We start from the raw sequence: 20,424 nt of genomic DNA, 5'->3' as shown, positions 1-20,424 counted from the left end.
TGAGCCACAGAAGGGGATATTAGGTTAAATAACCAAAAGCCCAAAGAGGTAAGTTTTAAGGAATGTCTTAAAGGAGGAAAGTGAGGTAAAGAGGCGGAGAGGTGCAGGGAGGGAATTCCAGAGCGTAGGGCCCATGCAACTGAAAACATAGCGACCAATGGTGGAGCAATTATAATTGAGAATACACAAGAGGCCAGCATTAGAGGAGCGCAGAGATCTCAGAGGGTTGCAGGGCTGGAGGAGATTACAGAGATAGGGAAGAGCAAGTCCATTGGAGAGATTTGAAAGCAATGATGAGAATTTTAAAGTCAAGATGTTGCTTGACCAGGAGCTAATGTAGGTCAGAGAGCACAAAGATGATAGGGGAACTGGACTTACTGTGAATTAAGGCACAGGAGGAGAATTTTTGGATGACCTTAAGTTTACAGAGGGTAGAATGTGGGAGATTAGCCAACAGTGCATTGGAAGAGTCGAGTCTAGAGATAACCAAGTCATAGATGCAGGTTTCAGCAGCAGATGAGCTGAGTTAAGGGTGATGTTGTGAAGGTGGAAACAGGTGATCTTCGATGATATGAATATGAGGTCAGAAGCTCATCTTAGAATCAAATGTAACACCAAAGTTGCAAACAGATCGGCTTAATTGCTGACTGTTGTCAAGGATAGGGACGGGTCCATAGGCAAGGAACAGAGTTTGGAGACAGAGGGGAGTAGTTCTGGACTTTTCCAAGGAGCTCAGAGGAGTTTGAAAGCCTGGCAACAAAATGCCTTCCATCAATTGGAAACCCAAAAGGTGCCATTTGGGGGTTGTCTGACCAGTTTTACTGCTCAGTGCATAGTACCTGTCTAACGAAATTGAGCGGAGTATGACTGACCATCAAAGCTTGGGTCTTGGAATAGGAATTGAATGCTCTTGAGTGGTGGAGCATCATGGAATTTTTTCTCTTAAACATGAATAATTCTGAATTCTGACAATTCAGCGGATAGATGCAAAACACAAGTGTGAAACAGAGCAAACAAATGAAGGTATTAATGGCAATAACACAACCATTCATCCTTAGATATCAATAAAGTTTATTTTAGGATCTCATATGGTTCCTTTCAATTTATGTCACCTCCAAACATCATCTTATAATGTGCAGCAAAATTGAAACCCAAGTGAATCAGCTGGCAATAGAGAAGGGTGAAGGTGAAGGTTGGGGTTCAAAGCAGAAGTATCATGATCGAGCCACAGCAGTTTCATATACCATATTAGACACATGGATAGCGTGACGTGAATTGTTGACAGTCCATACAAAGTAAGAAGGGTGACATGCATCTGAGTGGCTGCTCTCTGTTGAACTGCAACAGGGGGCAGAAATTTCCACCCGTCGGGGGGTTGTGCAGGGGCAGGTGGGGCCCCAATCGGGGCCGCAACGCCATTTTATGTGGGCGGGCCAATTAAGGCATTGAGCGGGTGGAGGGGAATTCCCTGAGTTGGGGCGGGCGCTCTTTCGCACATATGCATGAAAGAGTGCAAAAATCTTGTGCCTCAGGGAGATTACTTCCACTTATGAAACATTGAAGAAAGGTAAAAAAAAAATTAAGGACATGTCACCTCATGTGAAACTGTCACATGAGCTGGGACATGTCTGTTAATTTTTTCAAAATTTTCTATTTAATGAATAAACCCTTCATGAAACCTCATCCTGATGTTTCATGAAAAATGCGAAGGCCGCCTAGGCTCTTGGCCTGCCCGCCAACCTTAAGTTTGGACAGGTAGCATTCTTAACAACTTTAATTACTTTCTTAATGGCCTTAATAGGCCTTTGACAGTTCAGTGGGCGCGCATGCAGTGACATCAGGATAGCATGCCCAATGTCACCGCGCATCATTTTACACATCGGCGAGCAGGCCCCACCCCTGCTCACCGACCCGAAAATTCTTCCCAGGAAGATTTGGCAGATGCTGTTAAACATTGACTCATGAAAATATTCTGTATACGCCAGACGAACCAGGATCAGAAACAAAAGAAAAAATGTTACACTTGTGCAGTGAGATTTCCCCACGTGGATTAGTCGTTTAGTCCAGGGAATGAAGGTTCAAGAATGAAGTAATGCCGAATGGGAAAAGGGTATTTAAGGCTTGTAGGTATAACAAGGTTTCAAAGCACTGAAGTTCTTGAAATGTCGTTTCAGTTCAAAAACAGAATTAGAAACAGGATTTTCTATGTATGTTTTCTAAAGCATAATTTTGACAAATATCAACCAAGTAGGTGAGAGGCATATTGGAACAGAATTGTAATGCATTGAAGTGTAAACTCAATAATGTTCAAAGTGATGGTTCCATGGACATATCTTTGAAGCATGCTGCTCCTGTTTATCTGAACTAGATTGCGCAGGAGCAATACGTAATTCAGCGAACCTTTATAGCTGTTTTATTCCTAAAATATTGTTTCCGCATTATAAATTTAAATTGTTCCACTCTACAACGTATTATGTTCAATGTAGATATCTCTTAAAGTATCAGACATTTAATGAGCGAAACAATACCTATAACGCATGCTGGTTCTCTTCAGCAGCACCGCATACAAACAGCAAAGTTTGAATCACAAGACGCAGCACAAAATAATGGAGTGGATTCCCATGGCATTGATAATGTAGTGCACAACTTTTTTCTTCACTTCCTTTTATATTCACTATTCCTTTGGAACACAAACAGCCTAAAGGAGATGTGTAGGAGTAAGGGACAGCTGGTTCACATGGCTTGTGGGTGGTTCTAATGGATCTGCAGCAAAGTTCAGAGCTGGCACATAGCCATCCATTAGCAGCTAGGCATAAAAGGCAACAGCAGGGTTCCTCAGGGAAATGATTCTCTGAATCTAGTGTGAGAAACCTTTTGAAAGGGAATAGATCTCCCCAAACCGCAACACCACCCCCCCCGCCCCTGCCATTTTAAGCCCTGTCTCCAAAGAATCGCTCATTTACTTTGTGCATACTGCAAATGGTTTGTCAGTCAGTGGATTTTGAAGCTGGAAAATGAAGAGTTTTAAATTGCTCGTAATAACTTGCAAACTCTGCAACTTGCAGCCAATTTAATAGATTACTTTTTTATTGCAAGTTATTCACAATGCACCTCACACTCCTTTTGTAATGAGAAGCAATAAAGAATGGCTGTTTGCGTAACCAATGAACCACGAATGAAATCAATAGCTCTATCCCGTCTACTGCAGAGAATGTTGCAAACCTAATTAACCCAGCTGTGCATTGCACACATGGTGGGAATTACCGGATGACATGTGAAAAAGAATCCTGATTTGTCATTGAGGATCTATAGATGCTGCCAGAAATAAAATGGACTAACATAAGCACATTTTCAGAGAGGATACTGCCCCCAGCCCCCCAAACCCTTCCAACAATCCCCGAGCCAAAGATGCAAAGGAGGCACCGAGCTTGGAAGTGGTTGACAGTTCATGTCTTACTGCAGAACCTAAGTTATGCTGATGCTTTAGTGCAGCACTGAAGGAGTGCTGCAGTGTTGGGCACACAGTTTTCTGGATGAGATGTTAAGCCAACAACAACGTGCACTTACATAGATCCTTTAAAATGTTCACAAGTGATATCAACCAAAGCTTGGCGCTAGTCACATAAGGAGATGATTGGATAGGTAACCAGAATTTTAGCCAATGAGGTAGGTTTTTGGCCAATGAGGTAAGTTTTTGGGTGTGTTTTAATGGTGGAGAGTGAGGAAGAGAGGCAGGGAGGTTTTCCAAGGTTTCTATTGCCTGCTGAGGAAGACCGTAAAGATCCTATTTGCACTGTATGATGATAATTAAATTGTATGATGATCCAAATCGAGGGACTCCTCAAAATATAGAGGCAAACGATAGACCAGACAAAAACAATGGTAGTTAGAAGGAAAACATGAAAGAAACTAGAGTTAAGATTGAAGTGGATGGTGTGACAAGTAGGTAGGTTTGCCTATTTAGGTCAAATGATTTCAGAAGATGATGAATGCAATGCTGAAATTAGAAGATATATAGAGATAGCCAGAAGTAATTTTGTGAAGATGAGGGGTGTGTTAACAACAGAGAAACTCAAGCTGCTCGGATCAAGGAAAAAACTCATAGGCCAGTACATCGCCGTCAGTGTGCGGGGGCGGGCCTGAAAGCCAACACACAAAAGGATGCAAGATGACGTCGGCCCTGCATCATTGCACGTCATTCTGATATTACATTCGGCAAGCGCACGCCAGAGGTGGCTGCACACCCGCCGACTGTCAAAAGCCTATTAAGACCATTAAGGAAGTTGTTATCATTAACACCGCTGCCTGTCCAACCTTATGGTTGGTGGGCGGGCAAAGAACCCAAGCGGCCTTCACCACAGGCGGGATGAGGTTTCCTGAAGGTTTAATAAAATCAATCAATAAATTTTGCTAAATTGACAAACATGTCCTAGCACATGTGACACTGTCACCTAAGGGAACATATTTAAATCATTTTTCTCTTGATTTATTAAAAAGTTTCAATATGTACTTAATCTCCCGGAGGCAGTTCTGTGCCTCAGGGGGATTGTTGCGCTCTTTTGCGCGTATAATGTGAAAGAACACAGGCTCCAACTCTCCCTCCTTCCCCCACCCACGCAGGCAGCATGTAAAATGGCGGCGCACAGCTGATCATGGGCGGCAATCGGCTCCTCGCACCTCCCCCCCCCCCCCCCCCCCCCACCTACATAGGTAAGATGCAGCCCACAAGATGCTACATTCAATCCACTTTCCTGTATGCCTCAGGAACCCAGGGCCAGACCTTCTGAGGAGTGGCAGTCACCTTCAGATTTCCACTCTGCTCTTATTTTCTTCCCTCGCACCGGAGCTCCGCGTTTCTCACCCAGACTTCCAAACCAGGCCCCTTCAGAAATGCGGAGCATACTTGTTCTGGGAGCCCTTCTGTCGTAGCGCAGCATCATTGGGGGAAGCTAAACCACACCCACCTTTTACAGCACTAGCTGCCCTATTTCAGTAAGTAGAGAATTTAGAGGTCTCAAAGCTACTTAGTGAAACTACGAACCGAAGGTAAGTGTGTAAGGTTAGTGGGCGAGGGGATAGGTGGGTAAGGGGGTGGGGTGGTAAGTGGGCAAAGGCCTAGGGTGGAAGGTAGGTGAAGGAGTTAGAGTGGGTCGGGGGTTTGGGGGAGTTGGGTGGTTGGGGGGGGGGTAATGAGGTGGTCAGGGGTGTAGTCGGGTGGCTGTGGGTGTCGTCAGGTGGTCAGGGGTATAGTCGGGTGCTCGGAGGATGTGTTTGGGAGGTCAGGAGGGTAGTCAGCTGGTCAGGGAGAGTTGGTATTCGGTGGGGAGGATAGTCAGCTGATGGGCATAGTCATATGGTCAGTGGTTAATTGATGGGGGAGGTCGGGGATATAGTCGGGGTTTAGAGTGTAGTCAGGGGGTCACCGTGGGGAGTTGAGAGGGTCAGTGGTATAGTTATCCAGGAGTTAGAGCTGGTTTTAATCATTCTAACTTTTCCTGGGTAACTATTCTGTAAGTGAGTCAGAACCAGCCGAATCTCGCACTTTAACTCAGAGCTTTGGAGGGTTCCAGATGCAGGGGAATTACCGATCGGAAGTCCAAACTTCTGGGACAATTCCCACATAGCTAGTACATCAGGACATCCGAGGAGTTCTCCAATGCATCTTGGGGGGTTTAGCTACGGGGTACGACCATTGGAAGCTCTGTGCCCTGGACAATAAATAAAGATCTGTGGAAGAAAATAGAGGCCCTTGAAATATGGATGCTAAGATGAAAGCTAAAAATTCCATATGCAGACCATAAGACAAATGAAGTAGCAAGAGCAAAATAAGCTCTAAATAATGACATCCAGAAAAGAAAATGTCAGTATTTCAGCCATTTGATCAGAGCTGAAAAGCTACAGAGATCTCTTCTATAGGGAAAAGTGAAGGACAGCAGACAGAGGAGTTGACCTAAATGTAGTCGGATGACGGACATCACAGAGTGGTTGCAGCTGAGCTACAGTGGATGTGTGCGCATGATGTACCATGACAGCAGATGCCCTGGTAGGAGTAGCTACAAGCGGCAGCAGTACTGTCTGAGAAAGACCAAGGTGTTTCCTGGTGGCATGATGATTCTTCATCCAACCATCAGCAAAAAATAAATTAATTAACTAGTCAGTCATGTCTATGATTAGCATTTCCAAGTAATCCATTACATGTGAAGTGCACTGGGATGTGCTGAGAGATGGGTTAAGGTCATCAATAAATGCTCTGTTGAATCTCCTCAGGGGACTTTGTAGCTGAGCATATGGACAACTACACAGCGTCGTTCAGGACACAGAAGGGAACAGTCACAAATGTGGCAGCCAAGCATGTTAAATGTGCACGCAAATAACTGTGCAACACATTAAATTATTCCATAAGATGCACGGGATAAAACATTGAAACAAAAACAAAATGCAGTGGTTGCTGGAAACCTGCAATGGAATGATTTTGAAAAATGTACATTTAATAACCTCTGCTGGATCTAAAATATAGCCATTAACTCTTGAAATTGGAGGGATGGGAGTCTTCTGTGGTGTGCTAAATGTAGTGGAATTATGAGGCTCTTTATAAAGGATCCACTTATGATCAGGCTATATTTAGTGTGTGAAGGAGATTCACCTCACCCCTCCATGTTGAAGAAACCTGTCGAGACCTGAGCCTGTAAAAGAGTCTTCAAAAATGTCTTCCTCGTTTGTTATGCTCTGTTTTGAAGCAGTCATATTTTGAAGATTGATTGATTGACAGTTGGTAGTTTAGTCGAGTCAGAAGGGAACAGGGTTAGATACATAAAACATCCTCTGGTCAGTGACAATCACTATCGAATTGCCACTCCGCTCCTATTTTATTACCTTAGACTGGAGCTGCACATTTCTCACCTGGACTTCCAACCTGGGCCTGCTGAGAAATGTGGAGCACAGCTGCTCCTGGAGTCCTTCCCTCAGATTGTAGGGTTGTCAGGGGAAGCGAAGCCATGCACCCTTTTTACGGCACTAGCTGCCCTAAACCTGGAAGTTTAAATGTTCTAAAGCCACATTGACAACTAGGAGAGAAGGTAAATGCGTCAGGTTAGTGGGTGAGGGGGTAGGATGGGTGGCAGGGGGAGTTGGGTGGCCAGGGGCAGTCGGGTGGTCGGGGCAGTCAGGAGGGTAGGCAGGGGGAGGCGGGGGTATTCGGGGGGGGCATGAGGTGTCTGGAGGATAGTTGGGGGTTGAGGGGTAGTTAGATGTTCAGGGGGGTCAGGAGGGTAGTCGGGGGTGGGGGGTTAGTCATGGATTGGGAGGATAGTTGGGGAGTCAGGGAGGTGGGGGGAGTATAGTCAGAGAGTCAGGGGGTCAGGGCTGTAGTCAAGGGCAAGCAGGTTAGTGGGGGTGGGTTAGGAGTATAGTTGAGGGATAGGATGGTAGTCGGGGGTTTGGGGTAGTTGGGCGATCAGGAGAGTAGTTGAGGGGTGGGTTTTAGTCAGGGGTTCAGGGGTAGCTGGGGGGTTCAGGGGTGTAGTTGGAAGGTGGGGGTCTATTTGGGGGTCAGGAGCATAGTCAAGGGGTGTGGGGTAGTCAGGGGGTGGGGCGTGCTATTTGGATGGTCGGGAGGGTTGGTGGGGGGCTCCAGTGAGGGGGATTGGGCGTGGGTCAGCTCTATAGTTACCCAGGAGTTAGAACTGGTTTTAACCCTTCCACCTTTCCTGGATAACTATTCTGCTTAGTGGGTCAGAACCATCCGAAGCCTCCGACTTTAAATCAGGGTTCCAGATGCAAGGTAATTGCCCATTGGAAGTCCAAACTGTAGTCAGTGTGTGGGGACTTCCAAGGCGACTCCCCAGCGCATCTTCCGGAATATCTCTGACTTACAACCTTTCAGAGACCAGAAGACCTGGGTCATAGTTTCAAGTTCATCTAACCCAGCTTCGAAATACCTCAAAATCAGCTCTTCCAATTTCTTTACGTCGGCATGTTGCTTTGAGTTACTGGTTACTTTCAGGCATACGCTTGAACTAATCTTTGATCATCAAAAGCCATTGGGAAGAAATTGCCAAGACATGTTTTGTTCCCAAGGTTTATTAGATCCTTCATGGAGATTACATGAAAAATATGGAAAACCTAACCCCTAACCTGAGTTCTTGAATTTTGAGTGGTATTTTGTATTTTAAATGGAACATGACCTGGGAATATGTATGGCTACACCTAAGATTTATGAGTTTAAAACAATGTAACATCTTTAACAAAGACCAGGTACCCACTAGATATATTGGGCTGCTCAATAGGGAAATTGAATTGAGTGCTCTGCTATCTATAGTTTACATTCTTAGTGAGCATGCAACCTTAGTGCATATCTATCAACTGAAAGAGCTGCAAATTTCCTGCAGATATTTTAATGTGCCCCTCCCCCTCAAATGATTTTTGGGCCTTCGGGATTTCTGGCTGCTGTTCTATGGAGCTAAAAGTTCCTAGTACTGGCATCTTGGAGGTTTGCTTCAGTTAATCTCCATGTTGCACTCCTTTATTCCATTGGAAAGCCCCCATAGGGTACCTAGTACCCAGATGGTGCAAAATGATCCCCCTGCTGATGTGGGACAGGAGAATTGCATACATTCCTTCCTGCATATGCTTTGTACACCAAGATGTGCTTTGATTTCCAGACGTCAAGTCAGGGTCCAGAATTCCCCAGGTATAATCTTACAAGGGTGTATGATAGTGAACAGTATGAAAAAGCAGGATCTGAAGAATTGCTTCAAACTAACCTGTGAGAGTAGAACAAAAGGAACAAAGATTTAAACTAATAAAGGTACAATTAGTACTGATGTCACAAAGCTCTTTACAAAAGAATGATCAACAGTTGGAATAGACTTTCAGCAAAGTAATGGTGTTAAAAGAATTGGAATCATTTAAGAAAAATATTGCTGCTGTACCGAGGGAACTTTAGGCTCTTTCTGGTTGGATGACCTGAGTAAAGCTAAATGGATTTGTCTTCCTTAAGATCTTTCTTGACCTATTCTGCAGCCTAGTGGAACGCAAAATTCATCTGCTTCCCAATTTATGTTACCCAGAGGTTCCTGACAGTGTACTGCTGACTCACTTCCAGTTTTCCCTCGCTTTGGAGAAATATCTTGCATTTACTACTCCACTCAATCAAGTGCTTCCTCAGTTGCAAGACCAAGATCAGAATCTCAGCATAAAAGGGGAAGCAATGATATGAACCTTGGCTCCATGACGCACTGGTTTGGAGCATCAACAAGCTGAATTTTAATGCCTCCTCAGTAGTGACTTTTTCAGAAAATCATATAACATATAAACACAGGAAAGAGTTGCCCATTTTACTTATGTGCTGAGCCTCCTTATTTTGCCTGTGTGGTCTGTCCAATTTTTGCGCAAGTCCAATGCCTATGCATCCGACATGACCATTTCCATGATGGTTTAATAGGCCTCTATATTATGTCCTTGATCTCCAACTCAGCTATGTTTCTAAAGCATCCAGTTCATTCATGATATTGAACTGTCCCTCTCCACATCTTCACACCCAAGTCCTTTGCTTGTAAATGTATATTTCTAAAGACTTCAGAAGTTTCTTTACTGTGTGGCTGTATGGCACAAAATTTGCTATTTATTGTAAATAATTATTCTCCCTCTTTTCAGGATGAAAAGAATCAGGTATTGATCACAAATGTTTGGCTACAAATGGTAAGAATTTTACCCATATCCATTTTATTGTCCCCATTTAATGTTATTGTAGATTTTATCATTGTTTGAAATGCAAGGTTGATTGAAAAATGCAGCTATATTGTCCCCTCATTACTTCCAAATAACAGTGTGATGAGGATGTATGGCTCTTCCAGAACCTTATAAGAAGAGAAAATAGACAACATGTGTACACAATGATGGTGTTGAAGTAGCTAAGGATGAAGCTGTAAGAGACTCAGAAATCTTTAACGTTAAACATGTCCAACCAATGTACAGCAGCAATCAACAATGCCAATAGGACGCTGAGCTATAGAGTTGAAACTATAGAATATAAATCAGAGAAGGTAAAGACCAAACTTCATGCTGTGTTTTAGTCAGACTCTACCTTGGATACTTTATCCAATTCTGATTGTCAGGAGTGGCATTCAAGTGCTAAAGATAGTGCAGAGAAGAACTAGGAAGCTAATTCCCAGTGACAGGGCCCTGCACTGGAAATAATTTTGGTTTCTGGAAAGGAGCCATCTGAGAGTTGACCTTATAGAGACATATTATTAAGGATATAGAAAAAGTTAACCTGGATAATTACTTTAAATAAAACTGCAGAAATATATAACTAAGGGACACAGTTTCAAAATACACAAGGGCACTTTTAGGACAGATATCAGGAAATGTTACTTCACACCAAGAGCCTCACCACATGGAATAAACTTTCAGATACAATCGTGGAGGCAAAAACCTTGGACTTATTTAAGAAACAACTAGGTGCTACAAAGGCTAGGCAGGGGGTGAGGGGGTGAGTCCCTCAGAATGGATAAATCAATTGGACCAATAATCATCCACTATTATCTTGTGATCTTGCAAGCAGGAATCACCTCCGCTCCATCTTCTCCAATCCTTGCAACACACTAATGAGCAACAGTATTAGCAATTGGCATTCCTCGACAATGTGCTCTGAGATTTGTAATTCTGGCAGATTTCTCATGGGTTGCTTGATGGAAGTACAGCCTCTAAAATCCTGCATACAATTGTATTGACATAGTTCTGGCACATTAAAGGTATTTCTTTAAAATCAGCAATTGTGGGCATCACCAACCCCTCATCAAATGTTTAATGTACTATTCACAGGGCTCGACATGTTCCACATTTGTGGAGGAATTGCAGTATTGTACCTGGCTTAATTCAACTTATCGTGGTAATCATAAAGAATCTTGAAAAGTGTAATACCACTGCAAAATAGAACACATGGAAAGAGAAAGTTATTGCAATAAAGGCCACAATTCAGTCTTAAATCACACATTGGTTCATAGTGACACATAACTTACACCTTTTTTTCCAGTAACCCCTGCTCTGCAGGCCACAATGATGTATAATTGACGTTTACATTTACAGAATTTAAAATATGCCTAAAGGTGTGCTATGTACACAATTGTGCAGACTCAAACTAAGTAGCATTAACTGCAAAGAACCTTGAGAAACAGTGAAATTCCTGTTGTAAATGGAGATTAAATACAATAGCTTTTTCTACTGTGAGCCCTGCAATTTTAGTCAGCGGGGGAGCAGGGCACTTTCCCACTTACCAGTTCCCACTTTCCCAGTTACCAGTATCTCAGTATCGAGGATTCCAAATCTTGTACGGCATGGCCATCGGCACATTAAACTTCCTTTTAATCTGCCCCAACGATGGGCATTAACCCCATTTCTGGAAGAGGAAAGTACTGTCCCAAATAATTAGGGTTGGATCATTGAGGCTGGGTCTTTGAATATATTCAAGTCTGAGTTAGACAGATTTTTGATTGACAAGGGAGTAAAGCGTTATGGGGGACAGGCAATAAAGTGGCGTTAAGGCCACAATCAGATCAGCCATGATCTTATTGAATGGCAGAGCAGCCTTGATGGACTGAATGGCCTGCAGCTGCTCCTATTTCTAATGATCTTATGCACACATTTTCCAGTTTTTACACTGGACATCCTTATTATTATGAGTGTGACTCCAAGTTATTGGGTTGGAGGGGGGGTGGGGGTGCGGGGTACTTTTAACTTTGACCCACTAGAACTGCTAGGGTGGAGTAGACCCTGGGAGTACTCGGCAAACCCAGAAGTTGTGGCTTCCCCTCATGGAAGTCAGGCTGATTGGCAGGCTTGGCTTCCAGTTAGGCGGTGAACAGTGGAGAGGATGCTGGACAGTTCCCAGTGGAATGGGGGTTCTGATTCTAGGCGGGGAGCGTCCAATCCTGGCAGGGGTGCTCTGATGCCGGAGAGAGAGCGTGAGGAACCAGGATGAAGGAAACCTGCTCCTGCTGGCCTAGCGGTGCTTCCCAAGACTGTCCTCACCTTGCTGCAGCTGCCAGGTTTCCCAAAGCCCAGGAAACTTGGCCGCCCACAATTAAACTTCTTAAGTAGGGTAACCCTGAGGCATCCTATCCCATAAATATGTTTAAATTCCCAACTAACCTGCCGGGGGGGGGAGGGGTGTGGTTGGTTCATTGCCTTGACCAGCCAAGTAAAATCTGGAAATCAGGTTGGAGCTGACTTGCCTGAATGGTTTTTGCCATTTAACACCCATCCATACCCAATCTCACCCCCTACCCCATGTTTAAATTCTGCCATTTGTTAGCAAATTGTCAGCAACTTTACAGTGTGAACTCACATCCAATAAAAATTGGGCTAAGACTGATCTGAGTCATTGTATGTAGAAGTTACATAAGTGGTGGTGTAAATTTCTTCACTATAGGGACTAGATGGAAATAATTTGCAAGGACCAGACAAGCAGAGAAACCTGTGGGGTACAATTTGACTTAGATGGTATTGTGTCTGGTTTCCATTCTACGTCCCATCAAACATTCAGCTCCATTGATCACAACAGAACTGAATATCAGGCAGCGTATATAACAGGTAACAGGTGCGATACCACCCGCTTTGTGACCCATCTCAAATCGAATTTCACCCACCAAGGGTTTCAGTTACATGACTCTTTGAAGTTGATAACACGGTTTAAAAAAAAAGTAAATGCTGCCCTAGGTTTTTCAGGAAAAAAATTGACCTTCGTTGTGCCTGTTTTTTGAGAGTGCGGGGAGGATTAGATGGACAACTTTCAGGGCGCAACATCTAGCGCCCCCACCAACCTGCCCTGCAAGTACCAGTCACCATATTGGAAGCATCAGCACTCAGGTGACCATGGTGTCCACCTGATACAGCCATTAGGTGTCTTGTATATACAAATTGCCATCTATACATCAGTTGCAGGTTCTTGATGCAAAATTCAGGTACAAAGTGAGAGAGCTTGCACTGTGAAATTTTTAATTGTACCAGGTTTTGAGCAGCCTCACTAATGCTGCTGAAAGGAACTAACCACTTGAGGCCACTCAAGAAATGGGCACAAAATCTTTTAGAAGTTGCATTTCTGTGTAATATTTCTGGAACTCCTGGCTCCACAATAATATTGCAGGACATCATCGCTCCAGGCTCACCTACCTACGCCACCACGCGCCCCCCCAACCCCACCTCCCCACCACCACCACAGATAATCCCTTCCGCTTGGCCTCCCCATTCCTGCCCTCAACCCGGACTTTCAGGTTCAGGGGTCATGTAACTGAAAGGGGAAATAAATGCACATGAAAAAGCCTCTAATGTAGGACTATGAAGGCACCATTTCCCTAAGCTCTAGAAAACTCTCCCTGATGTGTTACTAGACTAGTGAAAGGAAAGATATTAATCTCCCTGCCCTGGACCACTGTCCAGTGATTCCTGCATTCTGGGTTGTAAAACGACAACAAGGTTAGATTCGACTGAGATGTTTCCATTGAATTGTATCTCACCATGAGATACAAGTTGCTGTGAAAATTGTGGAGAAAAGAGTGGTTGTTGAAAAGAGTGAAGAAAAAAAATGTTAGCACTGAAATCTTCAGAAAATCTGAATCAGCCAAATTTGGATCTCTTCAAGTCTTTCTTAAGCACACCCAGTTTTGACCTGTTCAGATTCAGATTAAAATTGCTGCCTTCTTCAGACAAACAAGGTGTTAGGATCTTCCACCCAGCTCAGACAGCTGTGAATACCTGGATCACTGCATGAGAAAGGTTAGATTCAGAGGTTTTAAGCTGAGTGTGAATTTGAATTGAGAAACCCCTCAATACCATATCTTCATTAATTTTGAAGGTCATTTGGAGCAACATTGTTCAGTGCTTCACTAAGCCCTAGCTACATGTGGCTAATTGGAAATCCAGGTTTGGCTAATTGCATTTCTGATTAGTAATTAAGAAATGAGTAATAGATGCACTTGCTGGGCATTGATCACAGTATTCATATTGAGATGCTGTACATAGGTGGACGTGAACCTTTTTTGTGCATTTTTTGATGAAATGGTAAGATAAAAAGCAGCGTATATAAATGTTATTAGACCATTGAGTTGTTTTGCTTCAACAACAACTTATATTTATGTAGCATTTTTAACATAATAAAACAAACCAAGGCACTTCACAGGAACATAATGAAACAAAGTGTGACACCAAGCCCCATAAGGAAATGCTAGGTAGATTTTAAGACGTTATTAAAGGAGGAAAGCAAGGTAGAGAAGCTGAGAGATAAAGGGAGGGAATTCCAGAGTTTAGGAGCTGTAGGCAACCAGTGGTGGAGCGATTAAAATTGAGGATAACGGAACCTGAGATGAAAGGGGAAAAGATATTTAAGGAAAGGGATGTTTAACTGTTGAGAATGGCTGTGGAGGAATCACACTGAAGGCCAGCTTCTTTGTGTGTGAGCTGCTGAGAAGCTGTGAAAGTTTTGAAATGGAAGCAGCCACCCAGTGTTAATCCAGGAGAGTCTTTGTTTTAGGCAACAGTTTGTTTCTAAATCTTTCTTTCTGGAATTGTACATTGGAGTGGAAGTATTTGAGTTGGTTGTAATATACACTTCAAAATGCTGCCGAGCCAGAACATAGACACGAATCATAATTAGATGTTTGTAGACATCTTGGAGGATCGTGGAGCTGGAGGATACGGTAAATTTTATTGATTCTTTGGTTACTGTTAGTTAAATGGATATACATATCTAAAGTACTTATACCTGAATTATGAGTTTACGTGACACTGTTACGACCACAGCTGATGTTATTGCTGAGCAAGCCAGAACCCAGAATGAAGTCCGTCTCACTGATAATGAACCTTTTTTATTGTGAAAATGAGGAGGAAGAGCTACTGGCCTCAAAAGCATAGAACTCCAATAACACCTTTATAATTTTAAAAATTAAAAGATTCATGGAAAAGGAAAAAAAATCTTAAGCACACAAGATTAAAGAACCTTTCTGGCAACAGCCGTTTTGGATTTTTGACCATACAAATCCAGTAAATATTACCCAAATCAAAGAATTGTTGTCACTTTAATAAAGATACACTTCACAACTTCTCAAATACTTCCACTCCAATGTACAATTCCAGAAAGAAAGATTTAGAAACAAACTGTTGCCTAAAACAAAGACTCTCCTGGATTAACACTGGGTGGCTGCTTCCATTTCAAAACTTTCACAGCTTCTCAGCAGCTCACACACAAAGAAGCTGGCCTTCAGTGTGATTCCTCCACAGCCATTCTCAACAGTTAAACATCCCTTTCCTTAAATATCTTTTCCCCTTTCATCTCAGGTTCCGTTATCCTCAAACACCTCTTTGAAACTCAACTTCTCCAAATATAAAAATCCTTTATGTTTTCTATTTTGCCTCGACTTTTGGGTCGATAAAATTTAATGTACCTTCCCCTGCTTAATCATGGAATCCCTGGAAGATGCACATAATCCTTGTTACCTCTGAACTGCTTTTTGAAATTCAACAGCTGAAAAATCAATTTCCCAACTTATCTCAAGATGCAAATTTCACATCCACCCTATTTATTTGTAAATAAAACCCACCATAACCTCTCATTACAAATGCACAAACCTAACAGCTTTAAACTTTCATCTCTTAAACCTCATAGACAACCTGCCTCGAGTAATCTTCCCCTTGTTTATGTAAGCCTGGAAACACACACACCCACAGCTTTCTATACAGAAAATATAATCACAAAAATATAAAAATATACATCTCTCATCACAACTCCCTCAAAGCAAATAATGAAACCTCATATTTATAAAGATGTTTTCATTTTCTTAACCCACTTCTTATTACTTACTATACTTATCTATGCAAAATACTATCACACTGTACTGTACATGCGTCGAACATGAACATAGACACAAGTCTTTGGCAAGATTAAAGTTCAGTCCAGTCCATTTTTATATTTCTGATATTCAAGTCCTTTTGAATTTAAGCTCGTGACAATGATATTCTCCCCTCCAGCCTCATGTATAATTTTCAAATTGAATGCTTGTACTAATAAACTCCGCTGGATCAGTCCGGCTTTTTCATCCTGAAATTTCTCCAGAAACTTCAAAGGCTTATGATCAGTGTATACAGTCACCTCTGAAGAGTTGTTTGTAATATACACTTCAAAATGCTGCCGAGCCAGAACCAAGCTTAAAGGGTAGAATTTTCCCACCCCCATCGGAGGGCAGGCATGGACTTGATCGTCACCTCAGATCGGGTCCGTGTCGCCATTTTATGTGGGTGGGCCAATTAAGGCCCGCCCAGCGTGACGCGCATCCAGAAGGGCTGTGCGCTCCCTGTGTGGGCGGTGAGCGGGGGTTCCCTGAGTCGGGAGCACGCTCTTTGGCGCATACACATGAAAGAACACAGAAATCCCCCTGAGGCACCTGTGTGGGTGCTCTGAGGAAAATAAGTTTTAAGTTTTAAAAATGTTATTTTCAAAAAAAGAAAAATTTAAGACGTGTCCCCTCATGTAACACTGTCACATGAGCTGGGACATGTCAATGAACATAATGAAAACATTATTTAATTTATAAACACTTCATGAAACCTCATCCTGCCTGTGGATGAGGTTCCATGAAAAATGCGAAGGCCGCCTGGGCTCTTTGCCTGCCCGCCAACCTTAAGGTTGGACGGGCAGCTTTCTCAATGGGCTTAGTTAGTTAATTAATTACCTTAACACACCTTTGACAGTTCGGCCCCCACTCGCCAAGTCGAAGGTTCACCCAAAGTCTCTTTTTCTGCAGTTGTGTATTTCTTCTGCTGCACATTCAACTTCTGTAAAAAATACCCTACTGGTTTCTCAATTCCCATTTCATCTTCCTGTAGCAAAACAGTACCAACACCTACATCACTGGTATCATCAGCTATTTTAGATGGTTTCATATAATCAGGTGCTGCTAGAACAAGTGTAATAATCATAGAGTCATAGAAGTCTACAGCACAGAGGAAGTCCCTTTGACTCATCGAGCCTGCGCCAAGTACCTAACTAGTCTAATCCCAATTTCCACCACAAGGCCCATAGCCTTGTATGCCATGGCATCACTGGTGCACATCCAAATACTTCTTAAATGTTATGAGGGTTTCTGCCTCTACCACCCTTTCAGACAGTGAGTTCCAGATTCCCACCACCCTCTGGGTGAAAAAATTCTTCCTCATATTCCCTGTAAACCTCCTGCCTCTCAACTTAAATCTATGCCCCCTGGTTATTGATCCCTCCACCAAGGGGAAAAGTTCCTTCCTGTCAACCCAATCAATGCCCCTCATAATTTTATATACACCTCAATCATGCCCACCCTCAATCTCCTCTGCTCCAGGGAAAATAATGCCAATCTATCCAATCTCTCCTCATAACTAAAACTCTCCAGCCCAGGCAACATCCTGATAAATCTCCTCTGCACTCTCTCTAGTGCAATCACATCCTTCCTATAATACGGATTCCAGAACTGCATGCAATACTCTAGCTGTAGCCTAACCAGAGTTTAATACAGTTCCAACATAACCTCCCTGCTCTTATATTCTAATCCTCACTAATAAATGCAAGTATCCTATATGCCTTCTTAACCACGTCATCTACCTGTCCCGCTACCTTAAGGGACCGGAGGACATGCACACCAAGGTCCCTCTAATCCGCGGTACTTCCCAGGGTCCTACCATTCATCGCGTATTCCTGTGCCTTGTTTGTCCTGCCCAAGTGTATCACCTCACACTTATCTGGATTAAATTCCATTTGCCACTGATCAGCCCATCTGACCAGCCCATCTGTATCCTATAATCTAAGGCTATCCTCTTCACTATTTACCACCCCACCAATTGTCATATCATCCGCAAACTTACTGATCAAACCTCCTACATTCAAGTCTAAATCGTTTATATATACACCACAAACAGCAAGGGACCCAACACCAATCCCTGTGGAATCCCACTGGACACAGGCACCCAGTCACAAAAACACCCATCGACCATCACCCTCTGCTTCCTGCCACTCACCCAATTCTGGATCCAATTAGCCAAATTGCCTTGGATCCCATGTGCTCTTACTTTCATTATAAGTCTCCCATGCGGAACCTTGTCAAAAGACTTGCTGAAGTCCAAATAGACTACATCAAATGCATTGCCCTCATCTAAGCACCTGGTGACATCTTCAACAAATTCATTCAAATTGGTTAGACATGACATTCCCTTAACAAAACCATGCTGACTGTCCTTGATCAGGCCTCCAAGTGCAGATTAACTCTGTCCCTCAGAATTGTTTCCAATAGTTTCTCCACCACTGAGATTAGACTGACTGGCCTGTAGTTCCCTGGTTTATCCCTTCCTCCCTTTTAGAATTACAGTGCCACATTGGCTGTCCTCCAGTCCTCCGGCACCTCTCCTGTGGCCAGGGAGGTATTGAAAATTATTGCCAGCACCCCTGCTGTCTCCTCCCTTGCCTCACTCAACAGCCTGGGATGCATTTCATCCGGGCATGGAGGTTTATCTATGTTTAAACCTACCAGACCACTTAGAACCTCCTCCCTTTCTATTCTAATTTCTTTAATTATATTACAGTCCTCCTGCCTGATTTCCATACCCACACCGTCCCTCTCATTTGTGAACACCAACACAAAGTATTCATTTAGAACCCTACCTATGTCTTCCGGCTCCACACACAAATTACCACTATGGTCCTTAATGGGCCCTACTCTTTCCCCAGCAATCTTCTTGCTCTTAATGTACGTGTAAGATTACTTTGGATTTTCCATTTTTTTACCTGCCATTGTATTTTCATGCCCCCGTTTTGCTCTCCTAATTTTCTTTTTATGCTCCCCCTGCATATTCTGTACTCCTCCAAGGCTTCCGTTGTTTTGAGCCCTCATTATTTGCCATAAGCCTCCCTTTTTCTCTTTATCCAATCCTGTATATCCCTTGACATCCAGGGTTCCCTGGATTTGTTGGTCCCATCCTTTACCTTTACTGAACTATGTTGGCCTGTAAGCTCCCTATTTCCTTCTTGAATGAGTCCCACTGCTTTGATGCAGATTTACCTACAAGTAGCTGCTCCCAGTCCACTCTGGCCAAATCATATCTGATCTTATTAAAATTGACCTTCCTCCAATTTAGAACTCTGATTTCTGGCCAATCCTTGTCCTTTTCCTTAACAACCTTGAATCTAACGGAGTTATGATCACTATCTGCAAAATGTACCCCCATTGACACCTCTACCACTTGCCCGGCTTCATTCCCTAAAATTAAGTCCAGGACCACCCCCTCTTGTAGGATCTTCCACATACTGGCTCAAAAAGCTCTCCTGGATGTATATTAAGAATCCCACTCCCTCTAAACCTATCACACTATGACTAACCCAGTTAATGTTGGGGAAGTTGAAATTCTCCACTATTACTACCCTATTATTTTTACACTTCTCTGAAATGTGCGTACATATCTACTCTTCTATTTCTTTATGACTGTTTGGGGGCTTATGATACACTCTCAGCAATCTGATTGTTCATTTTTTGTTTTTAAGTTCTACCCATTTGACTTCATTTGAGGAGCCTTCTAAGATGTCATCCCCCCCTTACTGCAGCAACTGATTCCTTGATTAATATTGCAATATCCCCTCCTCTTTTACCTCCTTCCCTGTCTCGCCTGAAGACCCTATATTCTGGAATATTGAGCTGCCAATCCTGCCCCTCTCTCAACCATGTCTCTGTGACAGCAATGACATCATACTTCCATGTGTTAATTTGTGCCCTCAACTCATCTTTCTTATTCATCAGACTTCTTGCATTAAAATAAATACCATCCAACCTCGCCAAACTCCCTTGTGCCTTAACTAGCCTATAATTTCTATGCCTTCCTGACTCACTTGCTCTCTCCTCTAATTTAGGCTATGCACCTCCCCCTGCTGAACCTCCTCTCAGGATCCCATCTCCCTGCCAAGTTAGTGTAAACCCTCCCCAACAGCATGAGCAAACCTCCCCGCAAGGGTGTTGGTCCCATTCCAGTTCAGGTGCAACCTGTCTGCCTTGTACAGGTCCCAGTGCCCCCAGAAACGGTCCCAAAGTCCCAGAAATCTAAAGCCCTCCCTCTTGCACCATCTCTCCAGCCACACATTCATCTGGACTAACGTCCTATTTCTATACCCGTTAGCGCATGGCACCAGAAGTAATCCAGAAATTACTATCTTTGAGGCCCTGTTTTTTAATCTGCTTCCTAGCTCCCTACATTCTGCTTCCAGGACCTCATCCCTCTTTCAACAACATGCACCACAATCTCTGTCTGTTTGCCCTCCTCCTTCAGAATGCCCTGCAGCCATTCAGTGACATCCTTGACCCTGGCACTAGGGAAGCAACATACCATCCTGGAATCACGTCTATTGCCGCAGAAATGCCTGCC

At 43.3% G+C, this 20,424-nt stretch overlaps 1 protein-coding gene across 1 annotated transcript in view; it reads left to right on the top strand.

Annotated features, from left to right (window-relative positions):
- chrna8 (cholinergic receptor, nicotinic, alpha 8) overlaps positions 1 to 20,424 on the top strand; it is a 266,096-nt gene that overhangs the window by 71,466 nt on the left and 174,206 nt on the right. The window contains exon 3 of the mRNA XM_041185313.1: positions 9,655 to 9,699. Coding sequence (XP_041041247.1) covers positions 9,655 to 9,699 — 45 coding nt within the window. The remainder of the gene's footprint in view (positions 1 to 9,654; positions 9,700 to 20,424) is intronic.

The sequence above is a fragment of the Carcharodon carcharias genome, chromosome 4 (genome assembly GCF_017639515.1).
Source record: "Carcharodon carcharias isolate sCarCar2 chromosome 4, sCarCar2.pri, whole genome shotgun sequence".
NCBI classification, from domain to species: Eukaryota; Metazoa; Chordata; class Chondrichthyes; order Lamniformes; family Lamnidae; genus Carcharodon; species Carcharodon carcharias.
Note: the sequence above shows the minus strand (reverse complement) of the source record. Positions and strands in the feature narration are given on the sequence as shown.